The sequence below is a fragment of the Lepidochelys olivacea genome, assembly GCF_965140295.1.
Source record: "Lepidochelys olivacea isolate rLepOli2 genome assembly, chromosome: 2".
NCBI lineage: Eukaryota > Metazoa > Chordata > Testudines > Cheloniidae > Lepidochelys > Lepidochelys olivacea.
In genome coordinates this window covers 192,233,916-192,255,733 of record NC_140412.1, presented here as the reverse complement: position 1 = coordinate 192,255,733, position 21,818 = coordinate 192,233,916, and the positions used below count along the sequence as shown (strand labels likewise).

Sequence of the window (21,818 nt, the reverse complement as noted above, 5' to 3'; positions counted from 1 at the left end):
TAGGATACAGTAGAGTGGAAAGAACTAGTCAGAATTAAATAGTGAAAATATGGTTCCAAGGCTCCTTGCTGCTAAAAGACAGGAAACAGCTTTACTAAAGTAGGAAGGAAAAAGGGGAGAGACAGAGAAAGAAGAGGAGGACTTGTGGCACCTTAGAGACTAACCAACTTATTTGAGCATAAGCTTTCATGAGCTACAGCTCACTTCTCAGACGTTCTTGTTAAACCTTGGATTTGTGCTGGAAATGGCCCACCTTGATTATCATACTCATTGTAAGGAGAGTGGTCACTTTAGATAAGTTATTAGCAGCAGGAGAGTGGGGTGGGAGGAGGTATTTTTTCATGCTTTGTGTGTATATAAAAAGATCTTCTACACTTTCCACAGTATGCATCCGATGAAGTGAGCTGTAGCTCACGAAAGCTTCTGCTCAAATAAATTGGTTAGTCTCTAAGGTGCCACAAGTACTCCTTTTCTTTTTGCGAATACAGACTAACACGGCTGTTACTCTGAAACCTGTCAGAAAGAAGAGGGAAAGGGAGAGAAATGAGGCAGGAGAAAGAACAGAAGAGGGAAAGGGGAGAGATAGTTGAAGACAGATAAGAGAAAGTTGGCTCACGCGCACACACACTCAAAATATACCCTCCGTTCTCACAAGGAAGAAAATGGGATCCTGTGAAGCCTCATTGTATGTGGGAGAGTTGCTTCTGTGACATGGTGCCTGAGTTTCCCTGACCCAGAAGAAAGTCAGGGCTGATGCCGAGAGTTTCAGGTGCTACCATGTAGGAGATGGTGACTGGAGATGGGAGTGTGCAGGGCCAGGGTATGGCTGCACTCCATTGCCATGTTCCCCCTTCAGTTTTAGCAGGTAAGTTAAAGCTGGTCCACTTTACCCTTTTCATAATGTATCTCCTCCCACCCACTGCATCCCCTAAGGGTGCATTCTGGGGAATAGTGGCTGGCAGTGGATTCAAGGTGCCATGCTTACACAGAGTTTGGGGAGACGGAGTGGGGGTTGGGGGAGGGAGGCAACAAGGAATCACTGGCCCTCCCCACTGATGGTCCTGCGTCTGCTGGTTTAGGAGGCTGAATTCTGACAAGGAAACAATCTGGTGTAAACCGGATGAGCTCAAATTCACAGTGATTCCAGTCTCTATGTGGAAATGACCCATCTGGGGGATACTATAGGGCTCAGGGACAAGAGCCAAACAGAGAAGGAAAAAAACCGGAAGTTTAAAATAAATCAGGACATATACAAATGAGAGGAGAAAAACTGAGAAATACAGAACCGAGGGCTCAAATTGTAACCAAACAGGAGACACCTCAATGTCCCATTGACATATAGTTATTCTCCTCTCTCTTTTTTTCCTTCTCTCTCCCACATCTTAGCTTTATTCCATTTCATTTTCAAAATAAAACGCTGCCATTTTGCTGGGACTGGCGCACTTGAGTTCTTGTTTCAACCTAAGGTAAGAGCAGCCTCTGAAACACAGCCTCATAACCGAACAGACTGAAAATCCATCTTACGTGTTTGAAGTTCCTAAATGGCACAAACTGGACGATGTCTCGAAGAACAGGCTCGCCTTTGGGGGACCTCAAAATCCCATCGTCGCCATCTAGCATCTGCATGTCACTGAAATCAGCGTTTCCAACCCCAACGATGATGACTGACATAGGCAGGTGGGAAGCATGAACGATGGCCTCCCGGGTGTCAGCCATGTCTGTGATCACGCCGTCTGTCAGAATCAGCAAGATGAAATATTGCTGCAGGTTGCGAATGGAGAGAAGAGCAGGGGAAAATGTCATTGGTTATATAAACCTTTATCTTAAGCTTCCTCCCTTTTTCTAATGCACATTTATGGCAACCATAAACCATGGCTTTGGACAAAGTCTGTTTTTAAAAAAGAAATGTTCTCAGAGGTAGACTGCATCCCATAGGAATCAACTTCCATTGGGGTGATCCCTAGATTATCTTGGTGTTTTTTAACTGGGGGTTGGCTAATTTCCAGGGGAAAGCCAAGAGGAATACTATGTTGAGGAGAATGGTGGATTCCTGGCTGCTAGGAGCATGGCAGGTGTCAGGACTTTTGCTTGGAGTCTTGACTGGTCTGGCTTCCCCCTTGGGTTGTGATCCCTACATGACTCACTTTCCTCTGCTGATAGTTTCTGACTACACTCTTTTGCTGAGAACCAATGGAAAGAGAAGAGAGACGGAGATAGGTGCTGCATTCCAGCATCGGAAGCTGGGGAAGAACTGTAATGGAGATCACAATAGCTCTGTTTAGGGAGCCAACATTGCTGTCAGGCAGAAAGGGAGAGTGCAGCTTTCTGCCCAGTGGAGGCTGGCTTACCATCTCTTGGCACTCAGGGGAGGAATAATGCATGGGGAGGGTTCCTAGTTTGTCCAGGAGCATGACAGGGGCTCCTCCAGGAGAGGAAATATGACTTGGGAGTGGAGAGAGAATGAGGAACTTTTCCAAATCCACTGTCAAACCTGGAGGAGAGGTTTCGTCATTCTCAGGTTTCTAAAAGAGACTAAGCATTTTGGTGCATTTCAGTTCCTTTCCCTACTCTGAGTTACACTGAACTAGATGAAATGGGATACGAGACATTCGTTTGATAAATGAGGAAGAATGACTCTCACTTGGGCCTTTCTGGACAGCGAGGCAGCTGGAGTGCACTTTATACATTTACTTTACAAGGAAACTGATTCCTGTACAGGGAGTAGTAGAACTGAGTCACAGTGTGCGGGGGAACAAAACAGAGAAACACTATACAGTTAAAATTGAGCTGTAATATTATCCATATATAAAATGTACACACACACACACACACACATTCACTGCCTCTCGTGTGTGAAAACCAAAACACACAGAGATTTTTTTTTCCTGAAGAGTCATGCTGCAAAGTAAAATAAAAGTGTTTTTTCTTTCCTTGCCCAATGTGCGAAATACAGCCCACAGTGTTCTATATTTTGGTCAGCAGCCATCCTCCCAACCTGGACATCTCAACTATGGAGCAGTGATTATAGTTACATTTTAAATGAAAATAGAATAAAATATAATTATAATACTATTTATTACACATCTATTTATTATGCTATTTATTTTTTCATCCAGAGCCCCTTAACAAAAGGTGGTTAAGGGTTAATATCCTCATTTTGTAGATGAGGACACCGAAGTACAGAGAGGTGAAGTAACTTGCTTAATGTAACACTCTAATTCAGTGAGAGAACTGAGAAGAAAACCCAGGTCTTCAGACTCCCAGCGTAATGTCCTGGGACTAGATGGACTCTGTCCGGTGGATTTAGGGTGACCAGATGTCCCAATAATATTGAGATTGTCCCGATATTAGAGACTGTGTCTTATGTATGCAACTATATCGCCCCCTCCCCTTCGAGAAAAAAAAAAGTGTCCCAATTTTTCACACTTGCTATCTGGTCACCCTAAGTGGATTCTTTTAAGAAGTCTAGCCCCTAAGGACTATACTATGCCATAATTCATTCATCTTCCTCTGCATTAAACCACTCTATTTAAAACAGTGTTGCGTGGAGAACACCACTGCAGCGATATACCAGACAGAAGAAGAAAACTCTGGGAAAGCCCTAGCTGTGGTGATGACAATGATGCCATTGTACAGATCTGTTCTGGTATGATATACAGTGCAGTCCTCTTCCCCTCAGAGACAGGCAAGAATTTCTTTGATCTCTGACTCCAATATCAATGCTATTCCTGCACATTTTTCAGAGCCAATTGTAGATGAGGCTTCACAGTGCTAACACATTTTCCCTCCCTCATTTTCAGTCCTGCTGGGCAGAGGGAGAATAAGTACAATGCATTTCAATCACATTTAAAATAAATTCTGTACTTAGGTCTTTCAGCTGAAAGAAACTGTCATGGGTCTTCTCATAAATGGAGAGGTGCAGACCTTTCTTACTACTGTTAAAAGCAACAGAACACTTCATGATGGGAAAAGCAAACAAAATTCTACAGCCATAGTTGAATATGATTCCAGGGAAACAAAGGAGCTTCCAGTATGGGCTCTGTGATGTGGCCATCTTTTTTAACGCTTTGTCTCCTAAGATCAATGTATTTAGGGCCAACCCCTAATGCTTCATTCCAAAATGGCTCTTTTGTTCTTACAAATCAGTAAGTTCTAAATAAAGTCTGTGCCTCCTAATCATTTGTAGAGCCCATCACTCTAGTATCTAAGCATCTCATGCAATCGCATCAATGATCTACTGGCTATCAAGTGGTTTGGCAGAAATCATGCTGTAATATGGTGAAGACGGAATGTGAAAACAGAAAAAAATGGCAGGTAATATGAAGAAAATGCCCCACACTGTATAAAAATGACAGACAATTAGTAGGAACGGTGGGCAAGCAGGGATTTACATTTGAGTGCTCCATCAATGAATGGAGCTCTGTGTCTTTTCTGTGGGATGTTTGTCATGAAAGTCTGGAGTAAGCTCACAAGGATCATTGTGTCAGGGTCTGGCACAGTTATCACTACCAACTCGCTGTGGGCCTTGAGCATATCATTTGGCCTCTCCTGTGTGATTATTTATCCATGTTTAAAACAGCGATAACAACATTGTGCATGTCTATAGCACCTCCCATCTAAGCATCTCACACAGTTATGTGAGCTAGTTACAGAAAAGGTTTAAGACTCCTGGGTCTGATCCCTGCTGATGTAAATGGACATAGCTCCAATGGTAGCCATTTGACCTCCGGGGATCTACACCAGCTTACCCCTGCTGAGGATCAGGTCCAATCTTTCCTGATATGACATCAAGCCACAATTTATATTATATTGGATTGGGAAAAAAACAGGTTTTAGAACGAGCTTGGGAATATTTATCAGAGAAAATGTCAAGTACAGGGCCCTGTGTGACACTGATTCTATTTGTCTTATGTGAAGACATTTATGGAGGCTGCTAAGATATAGCAGCATTGAGAAATTATTCATATATATCAAAATGACCCAGATCATGACTGCCTAGCAAAGATCCAATATATAGTAAGACAAATAGGTCCTAGCATAGCTTGCAGTTTGCTGCTATTCTTACCGATGCCTCCTTGGTGTTAGTCTCCTCCGAGGCTGACTTAGCCACCTTCTGGATGATGGGAGCAATGTTTGTCGGCCCATAAAGCTGTAGCTTAGGAAGGCAGCTCTGATACGCTTCAACGACTCCTTGTATCCCTTATATAAAAATGAGCAAGCAGAGGAAGTTAAGAAGGAAAGTAACAAGGAGCACATATCTGGTACCATGTTTAAGTTGCAAGTTAAAGACTCTTGATCAATTTTTAAATGATTTGTAAAAAGAAAAGGAGTACTTGTGGCACCTTAGAGACTAACCAATTTATTAGAGCATAAGCTTTCGTGAGCTACAGCTCACTTCCTCAGATGCATATCGTGGAAACTGCATGATTTGTGCAATTCTAGCACATGAGGAATAAACTGCCTCAGTCAATTTATTCTGTACAGTTGTGAATTTGCACAATTGTTTCAAAGAAGCTGTGTCCAGCTGCCCTGACCTCTTGTAGCTGTTTTGTAATATATAATTAATTACTCTGCTCTTCTCCTTACTAACAGCACTTAGTATACATTTTGCAGGGATTATCTGTAGTTTGTTCAAGTTAATATGCACAATTTGCAAATGCATTAGACTCATCATCTTCAGCATAGACGCTAAGCGATCACTTGGGCACCAGTGAATGTTCATACTTAAGGAATATAGACTTTAGTGATGAAAAGATGATACCCCTTTGACAGTTCTCTCTCTTATTAGAGAAAGCTTTACTTCTGCTTCATCAAAGCAGCTATCAGCAGGCTCCCTCTTTGTTAATACATTTGCCAAGAAACCTGAACATTTCCCTGGTGTTATGAAAAATATTTTTTTCAGGGTTAATTTGACTAATGGTTCTCACAATTTAAATCTCAATCTGAGCAAAAAGCGTACAAGCTAAAAAGAAACAGAAAAGCACTTTGCTGTCTACAGCAAAATGTACTTCAGTCACCAGGTCTTGATGAAGGAGGAGCCATTTTTGGACATTGTGTCACCCTTCTTTCATCTCTGGGAAGTGGGAACTGAGGCAGGTCAGGGTAAATTGTATTTGCAGACACCGTGTAAAGATTGGAGCTCAGCTATTGGTGTTTTCAGCTCCTTTTCCTTGGGAACAGGAATTTCCCTGGTGTGTTAGTGCAAAGTGAAGTAATTTCAAAATTTAGAACTCCCGCTGCACAAGGCTAGAGGGTTAGTAAGAAAGTGAAGGACCGAAGAACTTTGAAGAAGGAGGCTGAACAGTGTCATTATTTCACTAAGATCCTAAACTGATCTTGTTCTGAAGAGGAACTCTCAATGGAACTTGTGGAAAGTGACCCAATAAACAACCCTAACAAATCAAAGGAGGCTGGAATTACATTATACAAATACTATGGAGATTAGAACACCTTGATCTTTAGACAGGTATGTACCTACCGAGCTTATTTTCCCTGCCACTTACAACACTACAAGTTAAAAGAATGCTCTTTAACTCTAGCTGTGATTACTGGTTAGATTGTAAGCCTACTATTATAGGTTACAAACTTTTCACCAGTAACTCCAGAGAGATTAAGTTAGATAGGACATCACATAGCAGGGCAGAAGTCCTTTGTCTGGGGGGTCCCTTTCCTTAACACCAAGTTTTAAACTCGATGAGAATCTGGTCCTGATATACCTATTGTCTCTTCCACTAAGGCCTGCAAACTTTATTAAGATAAAAACACAAAACAAAGTTTATGCATATATTATATTTATTAATAAAAAGATATTAAAATACACAAAAATAAATCCTATCCCATGTAGTCTGGTATATTTCAAAGGGTTTCTCTGAACCAGGAAAGGGGAACATATTATATACCAAATATACCTTTTTTTTGCATATATCCTCAAGCAATACCCATCAGAAAATATTTACTCTCCTGTCATATTATAATAAAATGTCTCTTTTAGCTTAAAGTTTATTACCTCTTGGATTGTTTGTCATCCTTGGACATCCCTTTGTTTTCCAGACTGCCCTATTAGCTTACATACAACTTACTTCACAGTGTAATTCATAAAGGTTTGTTATACACTTTGAGTTCCTTGGATAAAGTATGCTATTAAAATGCAAAGAGAGTGTGTGTGTATCTACACACAAAGAAAGCAAAGATTATTGCTCAGATTGCAGGCTCTACAATCTCTCAGTTATCTTTCTTTCTCAAACAATAAATAGTATGTGAGCATGCACAAAAATAATTGAATTTAAATACCTAGAGTATTGAAAGCTTGTTTCTCCTCTAAAAAGTGACTCCGTAAAAAATGGCATCACGGGGTTCAATATTTATTGTTCACCCCCAACTATTTCCATATCAAATGCGCTCAGTTTACAGATAACTTTTTTTTAACTGCTTGCCTGCAAACTCACTGTGCACTCAAAGAATCAAGCTGGGTTTCCTTCCATCTCATGCAAAACAACCAATAATAAAGGTTCTGCAGGCCAAATGGTGCTCTCTGATACAGCTGTGCATCCTTAAGAGTTTTCAGTGGTTTTAATGGGTTTGCAAGAGTGTAAATGATTGGAACTTAGTAAGAAATTCTGCTCATGTACAACTAAGAAAATAATCCAGTTCCTACTTTCTTAGCTGTGTTAGCACTTTTAAGCTAATAGGCTTAAAAAACAATAAAAATTATTTTAGCTGCTGATTTTCTGAGTAAGGATATGCGATCTTTACTCAGTCACTATTCAGAATAGAATAGCACTCACTTTTATCCTGATGTCAGTGTTCCCTAGTGACCAGTGACAGTTTGCTATTCACATACAAAATGGGATTTCATTTTTTACTTCTAAACGAATCAAAAGAATGCTTTTTCACTACAGGAGTCATCAATGTATTGGTCTGCACCAAGAAGCATTCGGCAAGAACTTGTTATCACACTAGCTGTGTTTTCTATGATTTTTGTAAGTATAAAATAAATTATATGGGGAAAAGTGGGGCCCTTACGCTCTTTATTTCACCTTCCCCCCGCCCCCAGGAGCACCCGCTTGTTACAGAATATATTGGGGTTCTGACAATTAAAATCTAGGGTGTTTAAGGAAGCTGAAAGAGAGATCACAGAATAATTGGTTTAGGAATTAATCAAGAGTCAGTGGCAGGCAATGAGGAGTTGCGCCAAATGATTAAACTGGATGCTCTGTGATCTCTCTCTCACTTTCATCCAACTGGACATTATTTTTAATGGTACCAAGTAGAACTGAATAATAATAATAATAATACCTAGATCTTCTATAGCAATTTCCATTAATAGATCTCAATGTGCTTTACAAAAAAGATAAGCATCATTATATCTTTGTATTATAGATAGGGAAAGTGGGACAGAGAGCAGTGAAGGGATTTGCCCAAGGTCACCCAGCAAGGTCACCCAGTAGGACTAGAACCCACATGTTCTAAACCCGAGATCAGAGTATAATCCACTAAGCTATATTTAATAAGCCCAATTGAGATTTTTTTTTGAGTGTGGTTTTAAAAGTCTCCCTCAGACATTCCCATGCTGCACCATGTCTTCCTATGCCTCTCAGTCTTAAATATCCCTGCATTCTAAATGTTAATTGATTAGATGACTGAGTCCTAAATACAGAACATGACAAAGTAAAATGAATAACAAAAAACTAACAAAATAAACAAGCCAATGGTAAGTTCAAACCACTACTATGGAATGTCTCTCCCGTCCCTTTGCTTTTCACCGGCCAGGATACTGAGCTACATAGACCACTGGTGTGACCCAGAATGGCCATTCTTATGTGTTCTCATGGGATCCCTCAATACTCCCACCTCTGCTGATAAAAAGAAAATATTCTAAATCTCTAGTGTGCTCTCTCTCCAATACTTTGTACAAAGTAAGCAGTAAGTTATGTCACTACATATTAGTGTAAAAGCAGCAATCATTACTGCCCATCACTTATAACTACAACACATTTATCAAAATCTAATCAACAATTTTATCCTTTAACTACTGATGATTAGCAATAATAAATTTCAGCTATTAGCTAGAAATCAAAGGCCCAAATTCTGCATTGTGTTGAGACCAAGTTGTGCTGCATCACTAGAGTAACTAAGGGAAAGGGGATATGGTCAGGAATGTCTTATGCCACAGTGATCCACAGCTGCTGTTCTGAGCCCTTGACACCATATGCAGCCGGTGTGATTTACAACAGTCAAATTATGTCAGGGGACTGGCTGTGCACACACATGGCCTTGGATCAAGGGAGTGCAAAGACTGCCTTTGCATCTTCCATCATCCTGAGCTGTGCAGCATTTCCCTTAACCATAGCTGAGGATCTAGGCAAAAATAAGGAAACACTGGAAACTCAGTTTTCAAAAAGTGTCCTGTGATTTTGGGAGCCTCAGTTACTGGGTATCCAACTTGACACACTTTAAAAACAATCTGATTTTCAGAATGTAGATGCTAAGCACTTTCTAAAAACCAGGCATCTCATGTTGGACACTGCAAGCTGAAGCTCCCAAAATTACTCGCCACTTTGCATATGGCAGAAGTACAGCAATCTGCTTTCCTTAATGCGAGTGTTACCTGCACATTCTGGGTTGTCTTCATTAAAGTTGATTGCAAAGTCATGCGAGACCTACACATTGACAAAAAGGAAAAAAAGAATAAGACTTTAGTTCAGAAAAACGATTCCAAGTTGTCTTTCAGTTTCCAAACACCCATTACATGCTTTCTGTGTTAAACCACAGGAATCTTTTAAACTTGGAGCCAATCAATTTGAAATGCAGAGTGAGTCGGAGCTCCCTGCAGAGCTGAAGGGACAAGAAAATTTGCTGGAATCAAAGAAGTATCTGCTGACAAAAAAACAAAAAAGAGAATATAAAAAAAAACACTTCAGCACATGAGAACTTCAGTAAATATGCTGCAGAAACGGCACTGCCAACATCTGTCACAAAAGAAAGGCCTAGATTTCAGCACACATTGAGAGACATGCTCTCTCCAGTTGAAGGACGAGAGTTAAATAAGGTTATGCTACACTGTAAAAATCACTATTAAAATAACTTTGGGTCTGTAGTAAACCCCTCATTCAGACTGATGAGCAGTTACTCACATGAAACCAGTGGGATTACGGTGAGGAGAGGAGTAACTGCTCCCCAGTGTGAACCAGAAAATCACAATCTGGCCTATTATGATGAAGGAAAAAATACAAATAAATACATTGATGAAGTTGAGATAGGTTGATGCTTAAATTTGAACCAGGGCTAGGGAAATAAAAAAAAAATAATAAAAAACTCAACCCTCAACCACCAAAATTCTTCTAAACGTCAATAGAGTTGCAAATGCCCCAAATGCAAATAGCATCCTCACAAAAATAGTTATGTAATAAAATACACACAGATCCCCTTCCCCTGGTTCCTTGTCTAAGAAAAAATACTGAAAATGCAAAAAGTGGATGGTTTTTAACTAAAAGGGAAGCATATTAGACATTAAAAAAATCTGTTTCCAAGCCCCCTTCGGCTCTCTGGCACTCTCAGCGTTGGACCCCACAGTGATGATCTGCTGGGACTGATGTTCTCCTCTGAAGCACCTCTCCATTTCTGAGGCTAGTCCTCTCCCCCTGGTCTGCATCTTTCTCTGGTTCTCGTCTCCATTTTTCTCCATCTGCCTCCACCATTGTAGTCCTCATCCTTTTTACTCTCTTTAACTCCACTGCCCCGTCACTTATCACCCATATTTCTCTCCTTAATATACACATTTCAAACGTCCGGCCCAAATTCTGTGTCATGCTGCACTGTCCATAAACTGTATGTGGCAACTGTAATGGTGGGATAAGTGCATTTTAAGGGAGATTGACCCTTTGAAACTGCATCTATGAGACATCAGTGTTGTACTGCTAGCCTAAATATGGCTGCGCACCGATGGTGTGTGGAGTGGCTGGCACAGGCCATAAAGAGGGTTTGTTTTGTGTAAAAGGGAGACTGGTTGACACAGAAATATGGTAACATGCAGTCACCTGCAAGGGTATAGTTCTGAAAGATAGGATCAGGTAACTTTATCCCTGGTCCACAAGTCTTCCTACTTAGAGATCAAAGGTTATGTGCTAGCAGTACACTGTTTGCTGTCCACAAAAAGCAACATGATGGGCTCCACCCATTTAACGGTTACATAAATGGGCTGGGACAAGGCCAGTAACTGCTGTAATATTGAATAGCACCTGCTAACTCACTTTAGAATGGGCCCTGCATGATCTCCACCAGTGGAACTCATGTGTTTTGCTACTTTAGACAGGTTTTATATTTTCAGGAGAGAGACATCAAAAAGGTTGAGTAGGTTGTTCTGTAAATGCACGACTCTTAATCATATCAGTGATGGCGGGGCTGGGTAGAAAATGTGCTACCCTCATTTATAGTCTTACTCACTATGATCATGCTTATCATTATTTAAAAGATACTATGAAGGAGTTGAACTTGGGTAGCTACCAACATCACAAAGGAATTAAGCCAGCGTCCATCAAGGAATCTGTGAACTCATCCCAAGCCCAACCCGAAGTTTGGTATGCTAAACCCACGTTTTGGTTGTCACGTTCATGGGGTGTCACATGACCACTCATTCATGCAGTCATGACAGTCTCCCGTTTGCTTTGTAGAAGAAAAAGCAGTAAGTCACCAAACATTTTCCAATATCAGCAGACATGAAATGGCAAGATTGTCAGATACACTTTGGAGGTGTTCCAGAACATTTCTGTCTCGCCAAACTACATGCCTAAGGGCACTATCTGACCAGAAGACCAGCTGCTATCTGCCAGTCTCACAGCCGGCTGCAGGCCAAAGGTAATTGCAACTGTCAAGCACTGTTATGTGAGTTTTCATTCAGTAATAATTTTGCTGTTGTTCACTCGATTCACTCTTTCTCTGCTTGCTAAGTTTTCTACTAGCTAGGTCTCTGCAAAAAGATAAAAGAATCACATTATATACGTACCACTGTTTGGTTTGTTCAATGCTATGGCTATTCAGTGTTTCTGGGTCCTAACTTTCTGAATCCCTAATGTAGCTGAAAGTATAGCAAAATAACTGCACATCAAATAGTTCCATGACACCGTGTAGGTCTTTGTGGCTGTAACAGTTGACAGATCATCGTGATTAACATCATTCAACTGGTTCAATGCTGCAGCACCAAGGTCCATGTGCTTATTTCAGAAATACTTATTGATCAGGTTAGACTAATGAGGAAACCACAAATCTAGTAAATGTTCATGATAATCAGAGTTAGAATATTGTCAGAGCAACAGATATTATATTCTTCCATCCTTACTCACACTGAGCTGTGTTTTATTCCAAGAGCAGCTCCATTTTGTTCAGTGGGACTACTTGCGGAGTAAGGGATTATTCAGTGTGAGTAAGGGTGGCAAAATCTACCCTAAATAAGTGGCAGGAAATATCATGAAGACACAAGCATTTGCCACCTCTTCAAATTCTCTTAGAAATGAACCATCAGGAATAATGCACAGGTGTGAGATTGTTTTAATGGTTACGTCCTGATTTCTAGCAAGAAAGGCACCACCTATGGAAGGCAAGTGATGGTTGTTTCTCAGGTATCTTTTCCCAAACTTTTGAAAACTGAGCCCCCTTCAGGAAAAGGAAACCAGCTGTTCCCACATCCAATGCATAAACCTTCCATGTCCCCCTGGTTAGGCCTTCCTGACCCTCCAAGGACACTTCTGGAAATGCTGCTCTAAGTATCCTTCTCTCTACAGCATCTCCGGTGATAACCCACACATCACTGATATGTGATCACTGATCACATTACTCCAATCATGGGAGTTGTCCCACCACGTCTCTGTGATGCCAATTAAGTCATAATTTTCTTCATATACCATGGTTTTCAGTTCATCCTGCTTGTTCTCCATACTCCTGGCATTTGTATATAGGCATCGAAGATATTTCTTTTACAGACTGTCCTGTTGCTTTTCTTAATGCAGTTGTGATTTCTAGACCCTTCTCCAGAAATTAGCCCCTTCCCCTTGTCTTTGTTACTTGAGCCTAGATGTGCATTGGCCAGATTTTTGTCACCATTCTCCATAGAACCTAGTTTAAAGCTCTCCTGATCAGGTGGACCAGATGATGTCCAGAGATGCTCTTCCCAATAGTTGATAATGGAGCCCATCCCAGCACTGTAATCTGCTTTCCTGGAACATCAGCTCATTGTCAAAGAAGCCAAAGCTCTCTTGCCAACACCACTTGCATAACCATGCATTTACTTCCACAATTCGACTGTCTCTGTCTGGGCCTTTTCCTTCAACGGAGAGGATGGACAAGAACATCACTTGCTCCCCAAACTCTTTTATCCTTCTTTCCAGAGCCAAGTAGTCTGCAAAGTCATTTCTATCCTCCAGGAGAAAGACAAACATGGCACATCCCAAGCAGGTCACGACAATCCCTCTCTATCCATATTTCCCACCTTGTAATGTAACAAAAAATCTCCTTAGATGATGTATGTACTGCTTGCAGAAGCCTGAAAGGCAAAATCCTGTGTGGGCTCTCCCCCTAGGCAAACTTCCTCTGTTTGTTTCTCCTCTGTTCACTGCATAATTTGACTGTTACCTCGTATTCCCCTGTGTCTGTTTCTTGTACCACCTGTCATCTCTTTTCATATAAGCTTAGACTGCAAGCCTAGACTGTAAGCTTTTTGTCAGCGACCATCTTTGTTATTTGTGTGTAGTGTGCTGAGCACAGTGGGACCCAAATCCCTGACTGGAGTTTCTCAACATTAAAATAATACAGATACTAATAGAATAGTAATAAGAGAAGCTCATGTGACATTTAAGCAAGCTTTTTACATGAAACAAGGAGTGTCTGTGAGAAAATGGGAGAAAATCAATATATATTAAGTAATTTAATATGAAGCCTAACTGGTATGGTCAACGTAGAGTTGTTTATGACAGCAAGCAACCAAAAAATGTGATAAATGAAGTATTAGGACATTTGTGCTCAAACAACATAGGGGCATACAGGGTTTACCAGTTTATGGTAGGTAAAAGTACTATAGTTTTGCACTGATATCACTAAGAACTGATTCATATTTTTCAAGTGATGCAAAGTTACAGACTATTTACATTCCATACTCTGTAATACAGAACCATATTGTATTGTATTTATAGGGAAGACAGAATAATCACTGTTCATCACTGATATCTGCTCTTCATTTTCCATAGGTCCAACTCTACTGAGTTGGGAGAGAAGGAGGTGTATATATAAGAACAGACACTGGCTTTAGAAGCATCTCCTAAGGGTGCCAAGATACAGAAGGGACCAGATTAGCAAGGACTTCCATACAGGTGACAGGTATTGAGAATCTTGATTTGGACTACTATTGGGCAGGATCGCTGTACATTGCAAACCCCTCTGATGTACACCAGAGGCTTGATCTAAAGCTCCTTCAAGTCAATCAATGTCTTTCCACTAACATCAGTAGGTTTTGGATCAGGCCTCAGATGCTGCTGTTTTCAACACACTGCAATAAGTAAAAGTGTCGGCTTTTTTAACTTTAACATGAGCTGGGTTATCAGGCTGAAAGGTCTCAGCAAACCTGATTCTGATACTTGAGCTACATGAAGTGATGCACTAGATGGTGTGTGTTCCACATGGAACAACAGGATAGTCATGCACTACCATTCAATAGCTCTTCTGAATTGGTAACCCAGTGGCAGGAGCGTACGTTCGATGCACTGCACATTGGGACATGCTTTAGGCAATTATACATTGTGGAAAATAGCAATGCTAGGTGGCTGTTCAGAAGTAGGCATGATATTGTGATCTCCTCTAACGGGGTGCAATGGGTCAGAATTTGCCAGAGCAAAATGTACATTGACTACATGGTACATTAAGCTCTGCAAAGAATTACAAAGAAGCAACACACTGATACATTCTATCTGCACTAAACATCCCCACGGAGTGTCACGGAATAATTGCTGATAATGCATAAATGGTTCCAACCACTTGAGCACCTGTAAGGCTTTCTGCTCCAAAAAATAAGTTCTACTCAAAGAGAGATAACTTCATCAGAACGTCAGTGATGGCTACATAACATTAGTCTGGTATTTCTTAGTGTGCTGCAAAAATAAATTCTCTGAGCCGCCTGGTAAAGGACAATTATTTACAGTCTGGTTATAACCATATCTCCTAGAGGCTTGCATTGTGGCCAGTTTAACATTCACTGCAGGACTATTACATGGATTTTGTCATACCAAAGAGCCTAGGACTGTCCCTAACCATAGGATACTTGAAATTCGTCTCTGTAGCCATGATGGTTACAAGATGATGTCATTATTAGAACTGGATGGGAAACTCTTTTCATCCCACAAGAATACCAAATTTCAAAAAATTTTCCAGTCCTGAATCAGGGAGAAACATCAAAATTGTGAAAATTTTTATGAACTGAAAATACCCCCAAAATTTCAGATCAGGTCAATCAAAACATTTTGTTTTGAGATTTTTGAAATATTTTATTTCAATTTTGACCTTTCATTTTTTAAAAACGTTTTAAAAATCATAAATAACATAAATTTCAAAATTAAAAGTTGTTCTGATCGCCCAAAATTGAGCTTTTCGTTTGAAAATGTCAAAATGTAATATCTGACAATTTTTAAACTTTTTTCAAACATTTTGTGAAACAGGAAATTAGTCAAACTGACCCTTTCTAGTGAACACTTTTAGTTCTGACAAAATGGCATTTTCAGATGAAAAAAATATTAATTGAAAAATTCCTATCATTACGCCGTAATGAGCATTTCCTTAGCTCATACGCCAATGGCTTGTTTCAAAGATGTGTACCCTTGCAAAAGTACTGAAAAGACCTTGGACTGATCATAAAGTATTGATTTGCCAACTATTTTCTTTCTCAAACCATTGGGTAACTTGTTCAGCATTGCAAACTGTGCGAGACAGTAGCTAGGCATGGGTTTCACGAGCAAGATGTGACTGCAGTGCCAACGCACAGTCCAGAGCAATATCATATAAATGAGCTAATGACTAGTAATTGCTTATGTACAACTTGGCCTGACAGCTACAGACAGCACCTTGCACAGATTATGCACTAGGAACACAGTACTTTGAACATTTCACTGTTTTCCTGCAACATCAATGTGATAGTACTTGGATTGCCTGACAAAATGATCTGACAAATTCCGTGAAGGTTAGGGACATGCTTTATTACTTATTCAAATACAATTTGTCAAGGGTGCATGAACAATAATGTACTGGGTGCATACAAACAGAAATGCTGAAATGCACAATGTTTTACACTCACATATGAATGAACAATATTAAGCCACTGAAAACTGAAAATGAAATTTCAAATCCAGAAGTGCATCATATTTTGCACACTCTTAAGACACTGTCAAATGCAAAGAATCATCAATCAAAAGCTATTATTTCCAGTGTGCTTAATAATATAATAGTCTGGCAGTTGCACTGCATGCAACTCTGGCTAAGAGCATTTCTACTTGGCAAAGCTTGTTAATTTTTTAAAAATTATTTTATAGTTTACCAAAGCGCATCTTGCAAGTTTCCATAGCCAGCAACCAGATGATAAAGGAATTTAGACTCATGATAGCAGGATCTTCCTTTCTTCCTTGGTCTGCAATGTCCACATTTAGTAGGCTTTATTTGTAGTTTTGGTCACATTTTGTCCTACTTTCTAAAAGGGTGGAAATGTCATAAGTGTACGCATTTTTCAAGGTCAAGGCTGGCTACTAACAGGAGAAGTATGGTCAGGTTCATGCTTACCATAGCCTAAAGGTGCAGACTCCTGAATGTTTTTGGTCCTGTGACAGCAGCAAAGTTTTCTCCTGCAGTCTTCACAACATACGCAGCTGGGATGTTTCATTAGGGAAGTTAGCATCTCTTTCAGGAGTAATGGAGAGTTGAAGAAAAACTAAACACAGCATTCTATATGCTGCTCCTTACACATGGCTATTCAGGCATCTGTCTCCATTTATTTTTTAAATAAGTGCTCTAACTTTGGCAATTCTCTTTTCCGGGAGTTGACACAATTTTAACTGCTCCTTTTCTACTTTAACAACGCCTTTTATGGTGGTGTGTGGTTTGCGACCACTGCTCTGTGCCACATCTTCTAAAAGACAAGTTTGGTCAGTCTTCCCCGCTTCCTCGTCCTCCTCATCATGGTGTTCCTCATCATCCTCTGAATCCATACTTTTTGCCATGCCCTGTTCTTTTTTATGACTCCTCTATATAAGCTTCAGAGTAGCAGCTGTGTTAGTCTGTATTCGCAAATAGAAAAGGAGTACTTGTGGCACCTTAGAGACTAACCAATTGTGCTATTCAAGACATGGGCGATCAGTATAGGATATTGCCTTGGGATAACTTGTATGTGCTCCGACTTGTGTGTTCTGCTCTGGGCTGGTGAATGAAGCTTCTTCAGTCTCTGAGGGATCTGACTGCTTTTGCTCAGCTGTAGAAGCAATATCTAGCTCCGCTTGATAAAGATCACGGCTATCTCGGGGTTCATCCACCAGTAACACAGCAGAATTGTCTGACAGAACTATCACCTTCAGAGAGGTGGGCGTCTGACAGGTCTACTCTAGTCCAAGTCTGAGCAATCAGTATTCTCAGAGTTACAGTGCGTGTTCACTTGGGTTGGAGGGCAGAATGATGAAGAGAAGAATTACCAGAGAAAAATGATCATACTGCAAAACATCAGATAGCACTGCTGGAGCTTATGAGGAACAATGCGTGCGCCACTTGTCACTATTTCTGCTCCGAAGGATTTCTTGTCCCACCCCAGAAACAGCCGTTCAAACTCTTTAGCTGCTAGCAAGAAAAGAATCAAATCTGAGCATTTTCATTTGGAGCTGAAATATGGAAAAATATCACAGTCAGTCAATGTGGCACAGCAGAGGTGTTCACGCAAGGGAAATACTGTAGAAACTGTGTATAGAAGCATGTTTTAAAAAGAGCTCACACTCAGAAAGGTTCTGAAATGCCTGTAGAGATGCACATTGCCATTGCTCCACACTGTCAATCTAAAGTGGAAGAGAGACAAGGTGGGGGAGGGAATATCTTTATTGGACCAACTTCTGTGGGTGGGAGAGACAGGCTTTCCAGCTTACACAGAGCTCTTCTTTAGGTCTGGAAGTGGAAGATGCATTTTACCTGTAAAGAACAACAGTTAGCATGTTGGACATTGCACTTAATGCAGCAAATAAGAGAAGATTAAGAGGTGATGAATAGGATGGAATATATTGAAGCCAACAATAGACTCTTACCTTCCTACGTCAATCCCTAACTACTAACAGAAGCCCAACATGTACTGAAAAAGTTGGAACTGTCCAGCACTTAGAACTATATAAATTCTTCTGAAAACATGATACAGTGTACTCATGAGACACTGACCCAGAGTTTTTCCAGGTTATGGTCAAGTTGTATGTAAGTGGCATACAACTGATTATGAATATTAAGGAAATGTTCAGTAACTGCTTTATAAACCCTAATGCACACTTAATAGTAAGTTATGGGCCTTTTTTCTATTTTACATAAAAAAGACCTGTACTTTGTACACTTACCTTCTTCACTGCTTTTAACAGCTACATTGCTCTGGTTCTTTCTCATCTTGTAACTGCACAATGATTAGTTGGCTCCTATTTGGACCTCATGTTGTCTCACAGTCACCACTGATGTGGATGCTCCCATCTGAGACAATTCGTGAGGAATATTTGGCATCTGGGGATATGTCTACACAGCAATTAGCAATTAGAACCAGCAATTAGGCTGGTCCATGCCAGCTGACTTGGGCTCGTGAAGCTCAGGCTAAGGAGCTGTTTAATTGCAGTATAGACTTTCAGGCTGGGGCTGGAGGCTCCAGGACCCTGTGAGGTGGAAGGGTCCCAGAGTGAACATGTGCAGTGCAAGTAAACAGCCACTTCACCCAAGCCCCCTAACCCAAGTGAGCTGACACAGGCTGGCCACAGGTGTCTAATTACAGGGTAGACATATGTCCCTTGTCCCACAATAACCCTTATTAATGTATCAATTTTGAAACCTATTTCCTTCTTCCCAGGGGACACAGGTTTTAACTAATTTAGAAAAGAAGTTAAAACAAAGCTGGGAGCAACGGCAGGTGACAGTCTATGGGAGAACATAGCTATTGCATACAGACATGATTTCAGAAGGATGTACTGGACACCCATGTTGACAATTATTAACATCATTTCCAGCTGTGCATACATGTGCTAGTTAAGATTTACAGATGTATACTCACATAGTAAAACTGATTTCCTCCTTCCTCGCCAGTTATTTGCTCGGCATAGTGTTGATAGGGCTCTCTCTTTCGTGGGAGCTCGCACCAAATTGGTTGCAGGTCCCCCATCTCTTGCTGTAGCCTGGTTATTCTTTTCCGTGGGTTTTCATTTGACTATTTGAGGTCAGACCATTGCCGCTCCATCATCTCTATGGCACTTTCCCCTTGAGCAGATTGCAGATGTTACTTTGGTCCATTGTTTTTTCTTTTGAAAGTCTGTGTGCTTTGTGGCTCCCTTTGCTCATGCACACACTCAATTTACAAGTAATCTAATTCACAGGTTTAAACGACTTCTCCTGAACCCATCTCCATCTCCTTTTTGTGACTGTCCTTGTCTGTCATGGTATCATGGGGTCCTCTCACCGCTAGAGGCGCCTCCTTCTGACCGTCCTGGGAATTAGCTCTTCCAGGCTTACACTCTCCCTCCGGAGGTGTCTCCCCCATCCTGTCTCGGTCTGCGGCCCCCGCAGATAACTCCCAGATCTGCAGTCTCCTCTGGTCAGGTCACTAAGGTCCTCCCCTTCTGCAGAATTCACAGTTCTCCCTGACCTGCTGTCTCCACTGCCCTTGCCACTCCTCAGTGGCTGGTAGGGGAACCCAGGCCTGCTTTCTACACTGGGTTCCAGCCCAGGGACCTTACAACAAGCAGCCAAGGTCTCTGCATGGTCTGACCCCTGTTGCTGTTTCCCTGGGCTTCTTTCCACTCATCTGCCTTTCCTCTGCACCCCACCCTCCTAGAGTTGCCAGCCTCCCAACTCTCTCCACTCAGGGACTAACTGCAGCCTACTTCCCTGTCTTCCTGTAGCCACCTTGCTGTTCACTCGACCTAGACTTTATACTGACCCCAGCTTGTTCCTGCCTAGCTGAGCCTCCTTCTAATTAGTGGCATGTTCCCTGGCTCCTCCTCCAGATGCACCCCATAAAGTTAATAGGCCTGTCTGGTCACCTTTACTCCTTTCAACCCTGTATAGAGTGGTTGAAGCATCACACATTGCTTAAGTCCCATGAGAGCAATTCCTTACCACCACAAGGGCAGCCCTTGCTACTGCATTTAAGACTTCCTACGTGTCCTGAGTTGCAATGTTCAGTGCAAGTCCCCAACTTTACTATGAGTGCTTGCTTGTATGGTTTTCAAAAGGAGTGTGCAAACAACAGTTTTGCCTAGCTAGGAAATCACTCCATGATGGTGTGTCTGTCTTTCCTACAGCACCTCTGACTCCTTAGAATCATAGAATCATAGAATATCAGGGTTGGAAGGGACCCCAGAAGGTCATCTAGTCCAACCCCCTGCTCAAAGCAGGACCAATTCCCAGTTAAATCATCCCAGCCAGGGCTTTGTCAAGCCTGACCTTAAAAACCTCTAAGGAAGGAGATTCTACCACCTCCCTAGGTAACGCATTCCAGTGTTTCACCACCCTCTTAGTGAAAAAGTTTTTCCTAATATCCAATCTAAACCTTCCCCACTGCAACTTGAGACCATTACTCCTCGTTCTGTCATCTGCTACCATTGAGAACAGTCTAGAGCCATCCTCTTTGGAACCCCCTTTCAGGTAGTTGAAAGCAGCTATCAAATCCCCCCTCATTCTTCTCTTCTGCAGGCTAAACAATCCCAGCTCCCTCAGCCTCTCCTCATAACTCATGTGTTCCAGACCCCCAATCATTTTTGTTGCCCTTCGCTGGACTCTCTCCAATTTATCCACATCCGTCTTGAAGTGTGGGGCCCAAAACTGGACACAGTACTCCAGATGAGGCCTCACCAATGTCGAATAGAGGGGAACGATCACATCCCTTGATCTGCTCGCTATGCCCCTACTTATACATCCCAAAATGCCATTGGCCTTCTTGGCAACAAGGGCACACTGCTGACTCATATCCAGCTTCTCGTCCACTGTCACCCCAGGTCCTTTTCCGCAGAACTGCTGCCTAGCCATTCGGTCCCTAGTCTGTAGCTGTGCATTGGGTTCTTCCGTCCTAAGTGCAGGACCCTGCACTTATCCTTATTGAACCTCATCAGATTTCTTTTGGCCCAATCCTCCAATTTGTCTAGGTCTTTCTGTATCCTATCCCTCCCCTCCACCGTATCTACCACTCCTCCCAGTTTAGTATCATCCGCAAATTTGCTGAGAGTGCAATCCACACCATCCTCCAGATCATTTATGAAGATATTGAACAAAACCGGCCCCAGGACCGACCCTTGGGGTACTCCACTTGATACCGGCTGCCAACTAGATATGGAGCCATTGATCACTACCCGTTGAGCCCGACAATCTAGCCAGCTTTCTACCCACCTTGTAGTGCATTCATCCAGCCCATACTTCCTTAACTTGCTGACAAGAATACTGTGGGAGACCGTGTCAAAAGCTTTGCTAAAGTCAAGAAACAATACATCCACTGCTTTCCCTTCATCCACAGAACCAGTAATCTCATCATAAAAGGCAATTAGATTAGTCAGGCATGACCTTCCCTTGGTGAATCCATGCTG

General features: G+C 41.5%; 1 protein-coding gene across 3 annotated transcripts in view; it reads right to left on the bottom strand.

Moving 5' to 3' along the window:
• CPNE4 (copine 4) overlaps positions 1–21,818 on the bottom strand; it is a 333,548-nt gene that overhangs the window by 6,476 nt on the left and 305,254 nt on the right. For all 3 annotated transcript variants that reach the window (XM_084619842.1, XM_084619841.1, XM_084619843.1), the window contains 3 exons: positions 9,608–9,659; positions 5,066–5,199; positions 1,525–1,761 (listed from right to left, as the gene is read on the bottom strand). In XM_084619842.1, the coding sequence (XP_084475968.1) occupies positions 1,525–1,761; positions 5,066–5,199; positions 9,608–9,659 (423 nt within the window). The remainder of the gene's footprint in view (positions 1–1,524; positions 1,762–5,065; positions 5,200–9,607; positions 9,660–21,818) is intronic.